Raw genomic sequence first — 19,605 nt, forward strand, 5'->3', positions numbered from 1 at the left:
GAAGATGATGTTACATATTCTGAAGCAGAATCTTTAAGGAGTGACGATTTAGAGGTAAGTTATTGTTTGAATACATTAAACAAACAATAAAGGTATTATTAATGTTGTAGGACTAACAAAAAAACACAGTTATCATGCCAATACGTACTATCTATGTTTATTGTACCTTTTAGGTATAGTTACTACTTTTGTCGTTATTCAATATTAGAAATATGTTATCACTACATAGTATATTTGTATGCTTAAATCTTTAAAACTACGCAACAGATATTGATGCGTTTTTTTAATAGATAGAATGATTAAAAAGGAATGTTTTATGTATAATATTACATTCAAGAAATAGTGGAGAAATATTGTTATTAAATACCCGTGCTAAGCAGGAGCGGGTCGCTAGTTAGGTACATGACGAAACGTGTCGGTAATGAATACGCATGACAGCGCTGAGCAAGTTTATGCATTAACATGAACACATAAGGCCTAAATTTACTTAGCGGTGATTTATTTATGATTGTGTTAGTACACAAGTAATATATTTATATTTGACTCGTTTACGTAGTTTACTTGCCAGTACTTACGTGTGACTATGACTGTAGAGTAATCCTTAGTAATAGTTAGTATTAATTACTACCTAAGTTTTTTATCCCTAACTTAATGGTATATAAATTAATTAAATATAATAACCTATAAATGTAAATAAATTAATGAACTTTATGATGTAAACCTCGTAAACGTACTGCTTTTTGATGCTTTAGATTTTCCTATTTAGGCATTTCAGGGACCTATACAGATCCTTGAAGTACATGGTTAAGATAAAATTACCACAAGTTGTAATAAAGATATCGTTTTTGTTTTCAGCTTGAAGATAATCAAGAAACGCACAATGTGTTGCCACACTGGTACATCTCTAATATAAGGCGGCAAAATTTGAAATCGCAGCGCTGACCACGCCAGTGGCGTTTCTTAACGTCAAAAGGTGTCGTCACAACTGGGATTAGTGCTGTGACTTTTTGAATAAAATATTTGAATTAAGTACTTTTTTTATGCAAATTGTTCGTGTATATCATTGTTATTTTTGGGTAATGAGTACTGAGTAGTGTAAAGTTGACACATGGGAGAAATTCAATAAAATTTTGTGGTACTTTTATGCAATTTTTACTCATAATATAAGAACACGTAAAATTAATCGAAGTTTTATCGATATACACTTTTCCCGTGACTATTATTTTGTAGGTATAAACGAAGGAATTTATTGCTTGGCGTGGGGAACACCGATTTTCAATATTACTCTGGCGGTGAAAAGGTTAAAGTTAAATCATTTTTATTAATTTGACCATGGTCTTTGTAATATCATGTTTAAGACCTGTGTGGCAATTTATTATTTGTCAATAGGTAATTGCAATGAATACATTGTAATTATAATTAGTACATGTAGGTACACATTTTTTTCATGCCCATAGCTAGAAATTTCTTTTTATTAGTTGTTCATATGCACTTGTCAAGCACACCATTCGAAATCCCCTCCTCTTCTACTTGTCACGATTTCATTCACACAACAGAAATGGTAAAAGCATGATGTGCATTTATTATGAAAGTATTTGGAATTGAAATGAAAATGCTTTAGTGTAATATACATCATTATCATAATTTATTAAATAACAATAATTTACAAATTTATAAGAAATCTATGCGCTGCCATAAAATCTACATTAAAATGAAGTGTCTTAATAAATTATTTTTATAAAGGTAACAAAGCGCGTCACTCAATATTCAATGTTAGATGATACCCAATTGTCGCAGCTGAAACAAAATAACCAGAGTTATAACATACAGTATGAACAACATTAAAATAACCATTATAATATTTGATTGAAAAACCATATTTAAAATAGCGAATACTTACGAATCCTTGTCGTTCCTTTTCTTTTTGCAGTACCAACTTAGTTTGCATGTCATCAAATTTAACAATGGCTGACAGCACTTTCGCTAACGTTACGGAATGCATGCCGGACCCTGTGAGATACTCATAAAGTATGTTTCTCAAGTACTCAAGCTCAGTATTTTCTTGCAAAGAATGCAAGTGTCTCAAACTAACAAGTGCTTCGTCCAATCTCCTCTCAAGCTTTTCATTAGACAATCTTAACTTTTCGTTCTTATCTTGCATTTGTGACATATGACCATTCACAGATTTGTTCATTTGCTCTAAATCAGATAATCTTTTTTCTAATGTACTGTTTACTTGCAATAAATTATTGTACTTGTCCTTATAAATAGAATATTCATTGTCATTTAATGACTTCACTTCAGGCGGAGGATAATTCTGAGACTGTAATTGATCTTTCAGTTCTAAGTTCTCCTCTACTAATAAAGTATTTTCTCTCGTTAGATCATCTATTTTATCTTTCCCTGATTGGACCTCTCTTTTAAGTTCAGCTAAATCTGTTGAGACATCATTATTGTCTGAGGAATGTTCACTTGTAGCTATTAATTCTCTAAGTTTGTCATTTAACATACTATTTTCTTTTGATATTTTGGTTAGATAAGTTTGAAGACCTTCAATGTCTGATTTGAAACGTCTGTTTTCTTCTTTTAGCGTGTCGTACTCGGCCTTCAGTGCTAGATATTTGTCAGATAATTCAACACTGTTTCTATCCTGATCCTGAGGCTTAGCTTCTTGCAGGTCAACTAATTTCTTTTCAATAACTTCATTTACGCCATCCGTAGGAGAGTCGGTCTCTTCTTGTTTATCAGTTTGGCTGTCTTGGTTAATAGTGACCTTACTGGAATTAGTTTCTAGTTTCTCTATTATTTCATTAAGGCGATCTTTTTCAGCAACTATTTCCGCGTGTGATTTACGTACGTCGTTGATTTCTAATTCCAAAGTTTTGTAGCTATCAGCGACGCTTTCAGCTTGACTTTTCAAAGAAATGTTCTCAAGTGTTAAGGCATTGTTATCTTCTTGAAGTAAATCGACACAAGCAAGTTTTTCTTGTTGTTTTTTCGCTTGCTCCTTCAGGTTTGTATTTTCGAACTTATAGGTATTTAGTTCTGCTAAAGTGATCGTGTGCTTATCGTCAAGACTGTCAAATTCAGCTGTTATTAAATTATATAGATTTTCCATCGTTTTGATCTGCTCCCCCATCGCCACTTTTTCATTAGTCAATGTATTCAGATTTTCTACTGCCTCTGAATATTGCTTCTTTTCAATATCTATTGCTGAACGTAAATCTTGCAAATCTCTTTGATATTCTTTAACTTTATTTGTCAATTTCTCATTTTCATCTTCTACTTTGGTCAATTCATTAATAGTGCTTTCATATTTCTGAGTAATATTTGAAAGTTTTTCAGATAACATATTTTTTTCTAATTCAAATTCGCTGATTGCAGATTTCAAATTATTATTTTCATCTCGTAATTTATCAAATTCTTGAGTAAGCGATTGATGCTTATCTGACCATGATTTGACCTCTTGTTGCAACATAGTGATCTCGGCTCCTAATTCATCGTGCTTGCTTGTGTCTACACTGGTGCAGTGTTGCGAAACTGTATTTAAAGAGTAATTGATTTTCTCAACAAGAGATGTGAATGCCTGATTGTTTATGATTTGTAGGGATTTCGCGTCATTAGATAGCAACGTTGTCAGATTTTTGATATCTTTGATTTCATTTGCAAGCTTCAAGCAATTTGATTTAAGTTTATTATTTTTTATTATCTGCTCCTGTAAAGTAGCATTTTCTGATTTAAGATCAGACACAACTTTACGAAACTCTACATTCTGAGTTTGAAGTAATTCATGATTGGCCAATAGCTTTTCTATTTCAGACTGCAACTTAATTAATTCATCTCTTTCTTCTTGAATTTCTGATTCCAATTTGGCGTATTTATCCTTCCATATGCTTAGTTCGTCGTAAAGTTCATCCTTCTTAGAATCTTCATCCTCTAACGCCTTCAGTGCATTTTCTCTTTTCATTAATTCGTTTTCCAAATTGCCTATCTGAGAGCTTTTCTTAGCGTTTTCTTCACTTAGTTGTGTATTTCTATTTTCTAAATAAACATTTCTGTCAACCATTGCTAATTTCTCTGCTGTTTCCTGTTTCATTTGTAATTGAAGGCATTTGTATCCCTCTTCAGCCTTAGATTTCGACTGTTCTAAGGTGTGGCATTTTTTAGAAAGCTCTTCAATTTGTGACTCCATATCAGCTATCTTAGATTTAGTAGTCGTCAGTTCGGTGCTATCGTGCATTAATTTCGTGCGCTCTGCTTCAAGTGAAGATAGATTCTTTTTGTAATCACTTACAACTATATTAAGAGATTGTATCTCTTTCTTGCTAACATCTAAGCTATCTTTAAGTGACCTAATTTCTGCTTCTTTACTCTCTAGCTCTTTATGAATACTCAATTTATTTTCTGCTAGAGAAATGGCATATTCTTCTTCTCTTTTACTGAATATTTCAATTTTACTTCTCAAATCTGTAATCTCCTCTTGCGCTTTCTTGTAATCGACTTCAAGAGTGGACTGTTCTCTAGTCTTGTTGAACTCGTACACGTTAATTGTGTTTTGTAGTTCTTCATTCTGATTACTTAATTCTTGTATCTTTTGTTTTGCTTCTGTTAACTGTTCTGTGATAGATTTTAATTGTTCAATCTCTTTGTTTTTACTTTCAAGTTCATTCGATAGTATTTGAAGCTCAGTATTGATCTGCGAGTTCTTTTCTTTACTCGTTTTAAGCGAATCTTTGTACTTGTTAAGTAATTGTTCCATTTTTTCAATTTTGTTATTTAACGCCATTATTTCTGCTGATGAATCTTCGCTCGTCATCTTGACATCATTATCATTGTCGTTGGAAAGATTTATTAACTGTACATCACCATCACCTTCGCTTGATTTATGTTTGTTATCATTTTTATCGTTACTATTACAAATATCTGAATTATTTTGTAATAATTGAACCTTAGTGTTAAGAGTTTCAATTTTCATGTTTTTCTCTTCAATTTCTATACGAAGAGCTTTTTCCAGGTGAGCCTACAAAAAACCAAATACATTACTTGGTATTTAGAATTGCATATAATTTTCGGAATTGGTAAAAAAAATTAAATTGAAATAGAAAAAAGAGACAGTTTCTATTTAACTTGTATGTACAGACAAGACATGTACATTTCTAAACACCGTTATCAATTAACGACAAATACTGAAACAACTGCAATCTACAATTACTGTAATCTCATACTTCATGAGAACAATAGAGATCATAATACATTAAACAAAATGTATCATAGGCATATTATCACTTGATTGATGATATCTCAAAGTGTTTTGATGAACAGTACTCACTATTTATCATAATCCAAAACAATAATAAGATATTTGAGTTTAATTGACGATTTTCACTAAGAATGGAATTATAAAAGGAGTAAAATAATCATAGGAGTGTGACAATGTATAAGTGCGAGCTAGAAAGTCCAAGAATATGACATGACGTAGTTCACACGATAGTAATATGAAGTATAATTAGTAATAATAATTTACCTTCGCACTTTGTTCTAAGGAACATTGTTCACGGAGTTCCGATATTCTTCGTAATGCTTTATCTTGCGTTTCAACTAAGACACTCTAAAAAACAAACATTTTCACGTATTATAACATCAAAAAATTATACAGTTCATATTATGTAACTATTCTGTTAGTTTTTTTGCGTAAGTAAGCCTCTTAAAGCATTATTTTACTTAACATTATTGTCATAACAGGATTGTGGCTTTCATTTGTTAATTAAGGCTTGTACCTTCTTGCTATATTTATAACTAGCTGACCCGCGCAACTTCGCTTGCGTCACATAAGAGAGAATGGGTCATAATTTTCCCCGTTTTTGTAATTTTTTACTGGTACTCTGCTTCTATTGGTCGTAGCTTGATGATATATAGCCTATAGCCTTCCTCGATAAACGGGCTATCTAACATTGAAATAATTTTTCAAATCGGACCCTTAATTTTTAGCTTTATAATATAAGTATAGATTATTTGTGCGATCCACAAATAATTGTTTTGTGTCTGGTTTTATAATATAAGTAGGATCTGTCTACCAAATTTCATCAAAGTTTTTCAATAGTTCTTGTGTGAAGGTAGATTGGAAGAAACAATCATGAGGAATGACATGTCCGACAGTTGTTTAACACAGCTCGGTAAAGAATGTTGCATTTAAGTTATTAGAAACTTTGTATGATACGTTTGTGGGGTTTTCTCTAAAACTACTGAATTAAATTAATAAAATTAATATTAATTAAAATATGCTTTTTTTCACGAAAAATATTCTCAAAATTATTTATATCTCTTAATATAACGAAGTCGCGCTAAGGCATATCCGCCATTAAAACAGTTGCCATGACAACGGATTTTTGTTATTTCAATGTCATTATAATATTGATTATTCGCGACTTCTTGACTTCACTTGAATTTTCCCGGGAAATGCGTCATTTTCACGGGGTAAAAAGTAGCCTATGTCCTTTCTCGGGTATCAAAATATCTCCATAGCAAATTTCATGCAAATTGGTTCAGTAGTTTAGGCGTGATTGAGTAGCAGACAGACAGACAGACAGAGTTACTTTCGAATTTATAATATTAGTATGGATAACTTGGGCTACATTAAATATGTAAAATCTACAAAGAAAAAACTCTCTGTCTGTATATTATTTTCTTACCCGAGCTTTAGCATTTTCTCTCTCAAGAAGTTTATAATGACGTGCAAGATCGCCATACTGTGTCCTGTACTTAGTGTATCGTTCCTGTGTGCGTCTATAGGCGGCATATAACTGTTCCTTCGTCACTCGGTCCAAGCTAACAGTACCACTTGAGAATCCCCTCTCTTCTGCCTCACTGGCCGATACTTCCATATCAGACTAAAATGAAAAACGATTAAGTTTTACATTTAATTTTCTTAAAGTTTTGTTGGTCAGCAATGAAAAAAAGGAATAGTTAGATTTAAGTGTTAATAAATGTTTGTGGTATTTGTTATGCAAGTAAATTATTTCATAGCCAAAACAATATACAAGCAAATAGCAAACAAAAGGTTAAGATTTCGCAATTTGAAATGAAGATATCCTGAGTAATTAAATGAAATAAAGATATTAGATTAATATCATAAATCAAAAAAGAAAACCGGTTGCTATAATTGTATGTTATAAATAAATTATTGAGCATTATTCTATTTATATTGAAATATCATTAAATAATTTTATTAATAACATGCAATGGTATTAATTGGGACTGATAGTAACAGAGCAGGAATATTAAATTATTAAAATAATTTGCACTTCTCAACAATAAGGTAAACTCAAATAAATAATAATAATTTTACTAGAGTAAATAAAGGCATACATATGGCCAAAGCCACTATATTTCAAAATAATATTTCACCATCATCTTTTACAGATTAACCCCATTTCTGAGGTACATTTAGTGGTATTTTATCTATTCAATAACATTAAAGCTCATTTAAAAATGACAGATTGAATAAATAAACTACCATTAAATAATATTTGAACTTACCTGTAAATGATACATAGAAGGAGTCTCATAACTTGGTAATCTAAATGAAACATCACTGGCAAATGAGCTGTTTGATAATCTCCTTTGCCTCTGGTTATCCTGAAAATAAATTTCAATTATTGACCAACTCAGGATCATCACATACAACAGTTATACTGGTTTCTGTTTCAACTCTTAGGCAACAATAATTTTGTAACATGTTTGTAATTTTGTTACAAAACTAGTTTGATTATTGAATGAAGAAACTATAAGTTCTTGAAGGCATAAAATTTTGTCTCCTCACACTTATCTATTCTGTTTAAATCACACTTAGTAGATACTTAGTGATTGCCAACTGGGGATGAGTAAAATATTAAAGTCTAGCTTCTGCCAGCAGTTTTGTTGACACAAAAATTAACCAGGGGTAAATTTCTTATGCAATCCTTCACTTTGTAAACAATCTGTATGCCAAGTTTCACCAAATGGTCACATTCACATCTACAATATTAGTAAGATTCTTAATTCTTACTAGAATCTAAAAAGAGCTTAACCTCAATATTGGTACCTATTAAAGATGAATAACTAGTAAATACTTACAAGTATATCATGTGAGGGCAAACTGTAGTCCATAGAATCTGTAGGTGTTTGTAGTGGCTGTATGAGAGACACATCTTGGAATGTATTAGGCTGACTGTTTGATGACTGTGGCTTGGCCCGCCCTGGTTGTTGTGGGTTATCTGTAAAAACATTGTCTTATTGGAAAATTGTTTATGGTCTTTATGTTATTTTAAAATAATGCTCTGTAATTATCATTAAAGCATAGTCTCATGTGCATAGATAAACACAGCTTTTGTAATGACTGATATAAGAACTTCAACAACATTTTATCAGTATTTTAGCATCCTGTATTTAAATAAGTAGATTTAATAAAATATAATGTATGAATTTTATCTGAATGAATTCCTCATATATCTAATTAAAATATTTCAACTGACTATAAATTGAATATGACCAGAAGAATTAATGCCCGATATTCTCTAAGGATAAATTATCTTCTTGCTATACAAATAAGAGTTTTTACTTAATATTTAACTTACCATTATCTCCAATAGAAAATAGGTCACTGTTTGTAATATCAGATATACTGCTGGAAGCAGAGGTGACAGCTGCCTGAAAAGGTTTGATTTAAAATTAAGTACTTAGAACACTTTATTATACCTAGTTTTAAGCAGGTAGTTAGATTGAAATATTATTTACATAGGTATGAGTCGTATAGTTTTGCTACTACTCCTGTAGTACTCGATTAGAAATATAGTTTAAAGATATTTAGCACAATAGGTTTTTTAAGTGTGAGGGGAAATTGAAAAACTAGAAATTCATTAAAAAGAAGGCCATTGATCAAAACATCATGTCACATACGAGTAATTATTACTAATAAACTTGTACCTGAGCGGCTTGTGCGAACTGCTGTATTCTTTGAGGTGATGATTTCACCTCCTCTGCTAGCTTATCCTTCAATTTTTTAAACATTTTCACTTTCTTTATTTACACTACACCATTATAAACCTAGGTCCGAAATAAAGTCATAACAAGTATTCGAACAGTAAAGTGTTTTGATTACACGATCTTAGGGTTTAAAGGTTTAAGAAATTCAATTCATTTATAGCTAGTAAATAAATTACGTAAAGAAAAACTGAATAACAACGAAACTATATTCCTATCATCATCAATGTCAGAAAGTCCGTCTCCGTCATGTTGTTGGAATCCACCTATTCTACTTTTACTATGGTTTTCCCTGTCATCGATTATTTCGATTACACTATGCTTGATGACTTTAGCTTTGGTGAGTTGATTTATTGATTGTAAAATTTCAATATTTTTTGTGTAATAGCAAATGTATCAGAAAGTACATAAGAAAGATTTTAGTTAAGAAAATAAGCAGTTTCGATTCCCAGATTAGACAATACTGACAATGTCTATACGATTTGGACGCGCTGTGTGCCTTGCGAGTTGCGATTATCAATAATAATAGTCTCATACGAGGTGGTTGTTTTTAAATTAAATAATAAATTCTTACAAGTTATTTCCGAATATAAGGTTAGATAAGAAGTATGGGCGTTTGAACAAAAACAACAATAAAAAAACTGTTGTGTATTATTATGGCAATAGTGAGAGACGGCGCCATTTGGCATTTGGAATGACTGTCACAGAGTCAGCTGTGTCAATAATGGATTAATGTTATTATTGATTGCTAGAATTTACCGGAGATAGAGATAGGCAATGGCAATATAATAACACAGCAATAACATTGCTTACGTTTTTCTTGAGTCTTCTTGTATTTACAGTAAATTTTGTCGTATTGATAGATTCAATCTAAGTTATTTATTTGTTATTTGTGTTATGAGTGAACCAATCACAACATAATAAACAATACATAGGTACCCAAAACTATATGATATTATTTTGGTAAGTTTAAGTTTACTTTAGTTGTGCCTACTTGAGCCATTGATAACAATATTTATTTTTCTAAACAGCTGATTAAGTTGTCATTCATTCTTATCATCTCTATACCTGTCTAACTTATAAGTGAAATAATTGGTACAACAACAGATTCTTGTGTCTATAATATTTTTTACATATTGTATTAACAAATATCTTGACTACTGACAAAAAAACTTACCTTGAAAAAATTTAGAATTTTTTTTATTTAAAATTAGCTGATACATTTTAAAATTTACAGATTAATATTTAAAATAAAGCCAACATGCATTACGCTTATGAGGGCTATGATCCAGAGGGGTCTGGTGACGAAGGTGTGTATAGTAGAGACCTAGATATACGAGATAACAAACACCAAATGGATCATAAAATGAACCTGTACAGCGAACCAAGTCATAACAGGTACAACATTTTAAAATTATCAGTTGCTAACTTCTAAATGAGTAAACTAGAGATCTGTGACTGTTTTTAATATTAAACAACATTTTATTAATAAAATATTGTTTGAAATTTTACATGCATGACTGTTTTCTCGTAATAGACCATATTGTTCTTAAAATTGTTTATTTGAAATGTTATTTGCACTTGGCATTGTCACAGGCTGACTGACCATTGTCAGTAAACCTGTAATTGTTATTTGATGCTAGCCATTTATTATACAAGTCAGTAAATAGTTAAAGGGAGTGATGGTACTCCCTACTGATCATAAAATTATACTCATACAATACATAGAATCAAACAAAAGTAGAAAATATCATCCAAACTCTGATTTTTTACTTTAATCTAGAGAATTGTAACAAAAATATTTCCAGTCTATTCTGAATTTTATAATGCTATTTTCAATAACCATTTATGATATTTGTAGGCATGATCTGTATGAACGCAGGACTTCACAAGGCAAAGGGCATTGGGGATATTTCAATTCTGCTCCTATTTTTGACATCAAAGAGTCAGAGGCAACAAAAAAAGAGGACTCTCATCAATTACAGTCTCTAATAGGTAAGTTCTTACACCATTGGATTAATGATATAGAATATAACACCAGCAATGTTTGTAGTATTCGCGACTGCCATGCAGAGGTGCTCTAATATTCGGCAATTTCAATAAAGTTTAGCCCTATTGCCGATGTCGGCTAGGACATTGTAATTATTATTTTACATCTTCTTTATTTTAAAAGAAAGAGCAATATAATTATAGATATAGATGAGAAAGAGATAGATACATTTATAGATATTATGCTTAAAAATCCATCAATGAATTTATTCTTAATTCTATTAATATTTCTAATTGTGCCAGGTTATGGAATACCAAGAGAGATTATGAAGAAATTACCAAAAGATTTTTGGAAACAGGTCTCTCTAGAATGTTGTTGTATTTGCAATTTAAAACTAAAACATATTCAGGCAGGTGAGTATTTGCTCCTAATTTTTTACCCAAATGTAGGTTAATAATGTGGTTAGTCTTGCTTCTAAAATTTTGGAATGACTTTTGTAAATGGGAATTTTGTGGGAAAATGTACTGAAAAATAAACTTGTTTCATATAGAACCTTGACCACACTTAGTGAATCTTATACCCGTAATGTACAAATTTTCCCAATTTTTGTAAAATAAATTATTTATGTACTAAATTGTATTTACAGCGCGTGCGCATTATTTATCAAGACAACATTTAAAAAGTCAGTCACAATGGCTCGCTATATACTGTTCAGTGCTGGTCAAAGACCCATCTGAGGTACAATTAATATTTATATTTAAATTTTCCCGTTCAGTAGGTGCTTTAGCAAACATTGCTGGCATTATTATCAATAATTTCAGATATATTCAAACGATTTTTATAGTTATACTAAACTAACTGCAGTCTGGACGGTCTCTGTTTCGATTCCGAGGTCGGGGAAAGTGGAAATTGAGTGATTTTTTGGAATGTATTTTATATTACTGTACTGTATTGTTTTCAGGCGATAAAACCACGTAGCGCGTATTGCGAACTATGCGATGTAGACATCACTTCGGAGACACACGCCAGGAGCCATTATTCAGGAAGAACACATTGGGCGTGAGTAAAAACAAACATGCTATATATTATACTTATAGATTTAGTCAGGGACAGAAGAACAAAAAAAAATAAATTAAGAAATTACGGTATTATATGTATTTAAAATTTGAATATTAGCGGGAACCTAATGTTTGGTTACTTTTTGCTGAGTCTAGGAAATAATCCAAACTCTTTTACACAAATACCTACAATAACTTAATAACAGAAGTAACTCAATCATTTTGCATTGGTCAGACGACTCTTTTTAGTAATCGATAAGGATTGTATAGCACGTGCCAAATAATTTTGCTTGTCTAAATGCAGGATGCAAGGAACTAAAATAAGACAAACAGGACATACACTTAAGAGCGGAGTGCGGGTGACGAAACGGATAGACACAGTCGTTGTTTCTATAACACTCGCACTCATCCTAAATCTCATATTTTAATTATTTTACTTCATCCCAGTGGTTTTTGAATTTGCAGCTATATTTAGACACACAAAGTTACTTGGCGCGTGGTTTGAGTTAGATTCGACATCTTTAATTGCAAGGATGTAACAACAGACCCTTCCTTTACAAGCTTATATGGTTCATAAGTGGTTTGTATTTTTCAGCATTGCGGTCGGCAGAAGATTACCAAAGAACTACTCTTTACGATCGCAATGTATGGCGAATCGCTTGTAAGTTATGAAAAAATAATATTAGGTATTATGTTAACTGCTTCCTCTTATCGTATGGTTCAGGCCGCCCGAAGTCATTTGATGTGGCTTAACTACTGTTATTTTATTGACAACACGACCGACTGTTCATGTGCCCTCCAAAGCATGGAGACGCCAAGTTTAAATCTCACTATGCGGTCACTCATCTATGGAATAATCGCGCCAAGGCTGCTTAACCCACTGATCGTTTACCGACCGATGAGCGCAATATATTAAATTCATACACTAAAGTATGATTGAAAATGTGACAGTATGATAATATTGCTTTTTACTGTAACCTTTTATAATTATTGAAGACTAATCTTCTTTCAATATTTTAAAAGGCAAGTATTATCTGATTTATTAGGTTACTCAAATACATTTAAAACTTTTTAGGGAGAAACTTCGACGCCGTGAACTGAAATACTTGAAAATTGGCGCAGACAAGCGTGAGGAGCCGCCATTAAAACTTACTAACTCAGACCTCCACTGTATTATATGCCAGGTATATAATTTTTTATTATACATAGACACTATAGATCAGCAACTTAGTGCATGCAAGGTTCGCGGTTGTCTTAGCTATAAAGTAAGAATGTAGAATATCAGTGACCCGCAGGCTTATGTTACCCTAAAATTTTTACTTAATTATCATCTGGAATCTAGATAAGTAATGTCTACTAAAACTCTATATAGTTGTCATCATGTAGTTTTGTACGATTATTTTTCGAAACATTCTTTAAGGAAGCAGTTTTTGAAACACATCATTTATTTATTGTAATGAGGAATGTTCGTTTGTATTTTGATACGATTTATTATATTATAGTCAATACATGTGTTATATAGAGAGTTAGATTTTAACTAGTGGTCCGCCCGGGCATTGCTCGGGTTACATTTAACAAATTATACAATTAAACTTTAATCTTTTGTCGAAAGTTGAATGGCTTTGTCTATTGGAGAAAACCCCATGAAAATCCTTTCTGTAGATATTGAGCTCAGCTCATATATAACGTTTTCTGTGATTTTGAGTTTATTGCGAACAGACAGACAGACGCGGTGAGGTGACTGTTTTATAATATGCAATGATATTTAAAATTACTTAATTTTCATTATAATATACCTTGTTAATTTCAGACAACGGTGAACAACAGTGAACAAATGACGAGTCATTTAAACGGCAAAAAGCACTTGCACAAAGAAAAACGACACATATTCAATTTGATGCAACGTGATTGTGGTAAGATCTTACCTACTTACATATTATCATTATTATTTCTCTAAATGTTGTTCGGATTTGTTAAGATTTTTTGTAAATCTGCTCGTATGGCAGCACTCGTTTTATGGAGTACAGTTCTGTAAAGTACCTAATTTATAGTTTTCTTTGTTTATTATAGGAAAGAGTGGGGATGAAGAGGAATTTTTCAAAGGTACAGAAATATAATTAGTTGATGAAAGTCTTTTACTTTTCTCTTAAATAGATGATCTTTAATATTTTTTGATTGATAATCTCTTGAATCACATTATCAAAGCGGATATCTATCTATATAGATCTTCGGAGTGATTAAATTCCTACTTTTCTTTGTTGATTTATTATAATTTCGTTTGATGGTAATTAATTTTTTAAGGTGCTAAATTGGTGCCTCCAGTCGTTCACAACTTCGGGGAATATGGTGACTAGTAAAACAAACTGAGATTTTGTACACAAGCTAATTATAACAAATCAGGTAATGCATACTGTTTCTTTACTCATATTAGTATTCTTCAATATGCTTGGCTCTATTGTTAGAGATTACAAACTATAACGTACACGTTCTTCATAAGTTCGTACGTATACGCTATTTTGCGTACGAGTTTAGCTCTAAGTTACACAAAGTATTTCAGATTTCAATTGCTTAATATTAATGAATACTCCCAAAATAATGTCTTTGTGTTTTATTACAATATATTTGGTGTGTACGGTCATTGAAATTACAAAACATTTATTTTGTTTCATTTACTTTCAGACGATAACGCCTGTTGCGACATTACGATTACTCCAGTACAACGCTTCATACATTCTTGTCTACTTATTAGCACTTCCGGTATTCTGAAATGAATAATATAACTATTTAATTACTGTATTATAGATGATTGGTAAAGATAATGTATTTTTCGGACATTCCACATAATAAATGAATAGAAGAAATGTAGTACGAATATTTTATTTAATCTTCTTCTAATACCCAATTGTTCTCCAAACAGTAAGGAGTTATGTGCTTCACTTTCAGCACTAAGCCGAGCATGATTGGTGGCAGCGCCTGAGTACTACAATAATGCAGAGTAGCAATCACTTGACGTTATCTTGAGGATTCGCCACTTTGTCTACACATTTAGAATATCATATTTATAAAGTTTAGTAATGACGCAGAAAAACAGGTGGTCTGATAAAGCAACACAGCATAATACCTTTAGAAAAGTTACTGAGTTTACTGGAATCAATTCAGGCAGTTGTCAACAGCTGATGCGTCGTCTGCTTCGACGGCGACGGAAACAGTTGCTTGTGTAACTGACCCAGAGCGCCAAAAAGAGTACTGCTATCAAGGCAATTAGTATGGCCATCTGAATCGAAGGATCAGTGCCACCCTTCCGTGACATGCCATGGGAACTTTTTTTGACATGCGAAGAACTCTTCTTAGCCATTTTCAAGCTTGTTCTTGACTCATCCAGCAGGCCCATTTTCTAAACCATTGGATCAGAACTTGTCATACCTTTACCATTATTGTTTGAACAGAATATACAAATCTGTTTTTGTTATCTCATTTTCTGTTGCACGTTGCTTTTACTGGGGTTATATGTTTTGTAACAACAATGGTTTGTAAATAATAAACTATTGACGTATATTTTCTTTGTTTTGAAGTTTCTTTGAAGTGTTGTGTCATTATATCCTCATCAACGATAAAATTGTGCTTCTAACATCATAGATACCTACCTAGCTAGTACCTAAACCTAGAGGAAGTTACCAGAGACTATTTATACCGAAATGAGGTGTCTAGCTAGGACGAAATCAAGTATTAAGGAATGCTAACTACATTCAGATGTGATCAACGTACTTTCGATGTCGACTCGGATAAGTACACATAAAGCTTTTCCCAAGACAACTTCTTTTGTTTCATCCACATTCATATATCTTTATCTACTTTTTGTTTCTTAAATCAGCACCGCCTCGGTTACGAACACTACTTACCTACACTACATCCCGAGGACGAATTCTGCAGACGGTACTGTCGTCGCCTCAATAGAATAACTTAAAGAAAATAGTTCTTACGAAATTCGCTAGAGGCGCTGAACAGTTTTTCATAATTAGAGGGTTCCACCAAAAATTTCGGAAGCACACCTTAACAATTAATAAATCATAAAAAAAATATTAGAAAATATTTATTATCTTTGAGTAATACTGATAAGATATAGCTTAATAATAACAATGTCAGTGAACTTTACATTTATTACCGAAAATCATGAGTAAACCAAGTAGGTAATATTTCATCCTCAGCGTTATTAATTGGTCTACTGCATGAGAACTTGTGGTGTTCGTCAATTTCAAACTTTAGCGTCAATGGCGCCGACGAGTCACAATTTTCCCCATAGCAAGTCTTAAAATTCTCTTTAATGTACGTCAAAAATTTATCCAAAAAAAATAATGTTGATTGTGGAGTCCACGAATCCTGTAAAAAAAACATTTATCATTATTTAAATTACTCAATATTTTTTTAATTTTAATATTTTATAACTTTAAAACTTTATCCATGAAAATAAAGCAAAAGTCCCTTAAAAAAAGTTATCGCATTTCAAAAACTTATCGAGTTGCATGTAATTACGAGAAGTGGAGACGGGGTTAAAGGCTAAGAATGCAAAAGCACAGTTTGGTAAGGGCAAGTTGCCAAAATCCGGCACTATGAATTACCCTAAAATGAATTGAACTAAGAAATTTAGTACCCACCTTACAATAATTAGCAATGTGGGGTGTATCAAACCACTTCACTTCATGGACTATTCCTTTCTCATCTCGGTACCCAACCAGTAGGCCCTTCAGGTTTGCCAAATAACACTGGCACCAACATCTGAGCATTTTGTATTTTCTACAATCAGAAATATATGGTTACAGATAGCTGAGGCAAGTTAGATTACCATCATTATTATCTGAATTGAGATTCAGAACATTTTCGCTCAATCCAGAATTCACACTCAGAGATATCACAACTGCTAGCTATCTACTAAACAAATAAGAAAGAAGTGAAGTGTAAATTTTAATAAATTCATTTGTTCCATTGGTGACAAAAACAGAGTTGGAGAACTTCCTTGAAAGCATTCTGGAAGGACTAAAAAGATCAAAACTGCACAGCATAGTATGTAGACTCATCCCCTAACAAGTACAAAACAAGAGTCTTGGCCAGCAATGGGACAATTTTTATGAATAAATTCATACACTGATAAAACAATTTCAAAAGGTTTAAGTACTCCAAAAATGATTCACATCTTTTAACAAGCACTCAAGACATAAGTACTTACTTAAAATGATTCACATGTGGAATGTTATGTAATTCTTTAGTAGTCTTCAATTCAATAAACTTGTTGTTCCTTAGAAAAGTTAAATTGGCATCTAAGTTAGAAGTTTCTGGCAGTCTAACATCTGTGTCTCCGGCTGCCCACATGCCATCTATTTGAGCTCCATAGAAAAGCTTGTGTTGACCCAATGTTGTATAAAAGTACAAAGAGAATTCTTCATTTTCTATGACAGGCTTTTCAATGTCTGGTCGTTGGTCAGGTAAATCTGTAGAAAAAAAATATATATTCAGCCTACTGTAACAGCCTTCTTTCTTCTAGTGTCATTGCTATTCCAATTTATGTGGAAATCAACTTAAAATTTTAGAACAAATTTATATCACACCAGACTATATTAATATAGAAGATATTTTACTACAAATCAATAAATATGGGCATTTTATTAGCTTTATATAAGATTAGGATAAACTCAAAACAAATTTAAAGGTAACCATGGTGCAATAGTTCAGGTGGCACACATAGCTGCTCTTGAGGTCATAGGTTTGATTTTATCATGGGTATAATATTTTGATTGTACACAAACAGGAACTTAAGTTTGCATGCAGGAAACATAAATTTAATCCTATTAGTTACAGGTAGGTACCTGAGAGCATATACTGTTCAAATTTGTAGCCCCAAGCGCAGAACTTGTCTATTAGCTTAAAGGGCTTCTTTCTTGTATATTCAGGCGGCGGATCAAATGAACATAAATATATGCAGTTGTTGAACAAACTTGCCACAATTTTTACTGGATTACAATCAAAGAAGTTGCACATTACACTGATTAAGCTTCTGCGGTAAGTGATAAATATCATGCCTTCAGACATCAAGGGAAGTAATCGAGTTTTATGATTTAAAATATACTGTAACAGCAGTGATATTTTTTCATTATTATCATGGGTAGTTCTTTTCACTGCCTTCTCTATGTTATAGTTAAGATCAAAGTTGAGTGTTCCTTTAGGAATGTTTGTCACGTACTTAAGTTGTGATATGTCATCATGTACCTCCCGCAATACGTCGACACTCATGTAGCCCATTATATCTGGTTTACTTATTAGTAATGGTCCATGAGTTCCATCAGGTCTAGGGTTTTCATTATTTCTATGCTCGAACATTGGTTGTGCTTGTGCATAAAATTCACGATTCATGATAGCATACGTTGTAAAATAGTTACGCACAAAGCAAATTTTATAAATAAAATAAACGAAAGCTTCCCGCGAGTACTCTAAAAATAAACACGGCTAGAACTCAAACTCAAAATATAAAATGTAGTAGAATCAATCAATATCTTGGCAGTGTTGCTAGCAAAATTAGATTAGAGATAGATAGAAATAAAAAAGGTAGGCGTTAATCAAACCGAGAATTACTAAAAAAATATTAATTTATTGAAGAGATTGCATAGAAACATCCATTATCTAACCCCGTTGTTAATAGACGTAATCTGATTTGATTATCGTGATTTGACGCTAGTGAAAATGTTTCTTGAAACATTCGTAGTTTATCATGGCAATCACTGGCAATACTAATTTTATTGACAAATTAAATCGATTTCGGGGAATTACTGAAATTCACTGAATTATTCAGTGTAATATAACAAACAACAAACGCTTCGTAAAGTGTAGCTCAATATTTAAGGATAGAAACAAGAAGGTCTTTATTAAAATGGTTATCGTCATTAAATACGGTTCAAAACCAAATAACCATTCAAGTTTTCTCAAAATCAAAATCAAGTTTAGTGAGAAATTAAATAACGATTTTTCAGTTGAATTAACTCAATTTACCGTTTTAGTGGCGAATTAGAGAATACATATTATAAGATAGCCTTGGGCACGGGCTAATAAATTGGTCGGTACCTTGAATGTGTGTCCGAGTCTAGATAGATTTAGTATTAGGTCGACGATTTTCTTCGTAGCGTAGACAATTTTTATTAGGATACAACTTAAAAAAATTAGGATGGTGTATCGACCGATGACTTTCATTCAATAATTTTATTACACACGCTATCGTCTGTCAGCCCTGGCCTACTGCCATTATGCTACATTCGTCAATGAAACCAGACATTCTACACATCAATGGACTATGGCCAAACATAAGTACCTACTGTGCACAATTTACCTCCATCGGACTTATTGTACGTTAACAAGACCCAATATACACACGACCTCTACACGTGGAAGTTTGAACGAAGGTGTAGAACGAGCCTTAAAGTAGCGCTCAGCTAAAGAGAAAGAGAAAAGCCATAAGTCACTATTTATTTCTAAAAAAAATCTCATGAATGAAAAATG

At 32.2% G+C, this 19,605-nt stretch overlaps 3 protein-coding genes across 5 annotated transcripts; 1 reads left to right on the top strand and 2 right to left on the bottom strand.

The window, feature by feature from the left end:
• Positions 1 to 1,621: 1,621 nt before the first annotated feature.
• Positions 1,622 to 9,299, bottom strand: LOC142982451 (uncharacterized). Its single transcript, XM_076128960.1, has 8 exons — positions 8,962 to 9,299; positions 8,613 to 8,685; positions 8,113 to 8,252; positions 7,537 to 7,635; positions 6,690 to 6,887; positions 5,525 to 5,608; positions 1,901 to 5,020; positions 1,622 to 1,797 (listed from the first exon to the last, which is right to left on the bottom strand). The coding sequence occupies exons 1-8, from the start codon at positions 9,043 to 9,045 to the stop codon at positions 1,774 to 1,776; spliced, it is 3,822 nt and encodes a 1,273-aa protein (XP_075985075.1). The 5' UTR covers positions 9,046 to 9,299; the 3' UTR covers positions 1,622 to 1,773.
• Positions 9,300 to 9,568: 269 nt separating this feature from the next.
• Positions 9,569 to 14,941, top strand: LOC142982467 (zinc finger protein 346-like). Of its 2 annotated transcripts, XM_076128961.1 has the most exons (12): positions 9,573 to 9,981; positions 10,256 to 10,416; positions 10,880 to 11,013; positions 11,311 to 11,421; positions 11,655 to 11,746; positions 11,970 to 12,067; positions 12,662 to 12,727; positions 13,142 to 13,250; positions 13,877 to 13,979; positions 14,137 to 14,169; positions 14,368 to 14,466; positions 14,746 to 14,940. In XM_076128961.1, the coding sequence occupies exons 2-11, from the start codon at positions 10,280 to 10,282 to the stop codon at positions 14,418 to 14,420; spliced, it is 936 nt and encodes a 311-aa protein (XP_075985076.1). In that variant the 5' UTR covers positions 9,573 to 9,981; positions 10,256 to 10,279; the 3' UTR covers positions 14,421 to 14,466; positions 14,746 to 14,940. The 2 variants fall into 2 exon arrangements, with proteins under 2 accessions (XP_075985077.1, XP_075985076.1); XM_076128962.1 differs by lacking the exon at positions 14,137 to 14,169 and having other exon boundaries at positions 9,569 to 9,981; positions 14,746 to 14,941.
• A 1,197-nt stretch (positions 14,942 to 16,138) lies between these two features.
• LOC142978391 (decapping and exoribonuclease protein Rai1-like) lies at positions 16,139 to 18,601 on the bottom strand. 2 transcript variants are annotated; one of them, XM_076122838.1, is made up of 4 exons: positions 18,299 to 18,601; positions 17,288 to 17,549; positions 16,719 to 16,857; positions 16,139 to 16,443 (listed from the first exon to the last, which is right to left on the bottom strand). In XM_076122838.1, the coding sequence occupies exons 1-4, from the start codon at positions 18,318 to 18,320 to the stop codon at positions 16,225 to 16,227; spliced, it is 642 nt and encodes a 213-aa protein (XP_075978953.1). In that variant the 5' UTR covers positions 18,321 to 18,601; the 3' UTR covers positions 16,139 to 16,224. The 2 variants fall into 2 exon arrangements, with proteins under 2 accessions (XP_075978953.1, XP_075978946.1); XM_076122831.1 differs by having other exon boundaries at positions 17,925 to 18,601.
• Between the last annotated feature and the right edge of the window lie 1,004 nt (positions 18,602 to 19,605).

This window comes from Anticarsia gemmatalis, chromosome 2, assembly GCF_050436995.1.
Source record: "Anticarsia gemmatalis isolate Benzon Research Colony breed Stoneville strain chromosome 2, ilAntGemm2 primary, whole genome shotgun sequence".
In the NCBI taxonomy this organism is placed as follows: Eukaryota; Metazoa; Arthropoda; class Insecta; order Lepidoptera; family Erebidae; genus Anticarsia; species Anticarsia gemmatalis.

Bases quoted from the DNA above. Each gene is read 5' to 3' on its own strand.
- LOC142982451 (XM_076128960.1), bottom strand. From the start codon at position 9,045: ATGTTTAAAAAATTGAAGGATAAGCTAGCAGAGGAGGTGAAATCATCA. The intron at 7,636-8,112 runs GTAAGTATTTAC...ATTTATTTTCAG, and splicing joins TGCCCTCACATGATATACTT to GATAACCAGAGGCAAAGGAG. The intron at 5,609-6,689 runs GTAAGAAAATAA...TTTGTTTTTTAG, and splicing joins GAGAAAATGCTAAAGCTCGG to AGTGTCTTAGTTGAAACGCA.
- LOC142982467 (XM_076128961.1), top strand. From the start codon at position 10,280: ATGCATTACGCTTATGAGGGCTATGATCCAGAGGGGTCTGGTGACGAA. The intron at 10,417-10,879 runs GTACAACATTTT...TGATATTTGTAG, and splicing joins AGCGAACCAAGTCATAACAG to GCATGATCTGTATGAACGCA. The intron at 14,170-14,367 runs GTACAGAAATAT...TAATTTTTTAAG, and splicing joins TGAAGAGGAATTTTTCAAAG to GTGCTAAATTGGTGCCTCCA.
- LOC142978391 (XM_076122831.1), bottom strand. From the start codon at position 18,468: ATGAATCGTGAATTTTATGCACAAGCACAACCAATGTTCGAGCATAGA. The intron at 17,550-17,924 runs GTACCTACCTGT...TTTTTTCTACAG, and splicing joins TGAACAGTATATGCTCTCAG to ATTTACCTGACCAACGACCA. The intron at 16,858-17,287 runs GTAAGTACTTAT...TTCTGATTGTAG, and splicing joins CCACATGTGAATCATTTTAA to AAAATACAAAATGCTCAGAT.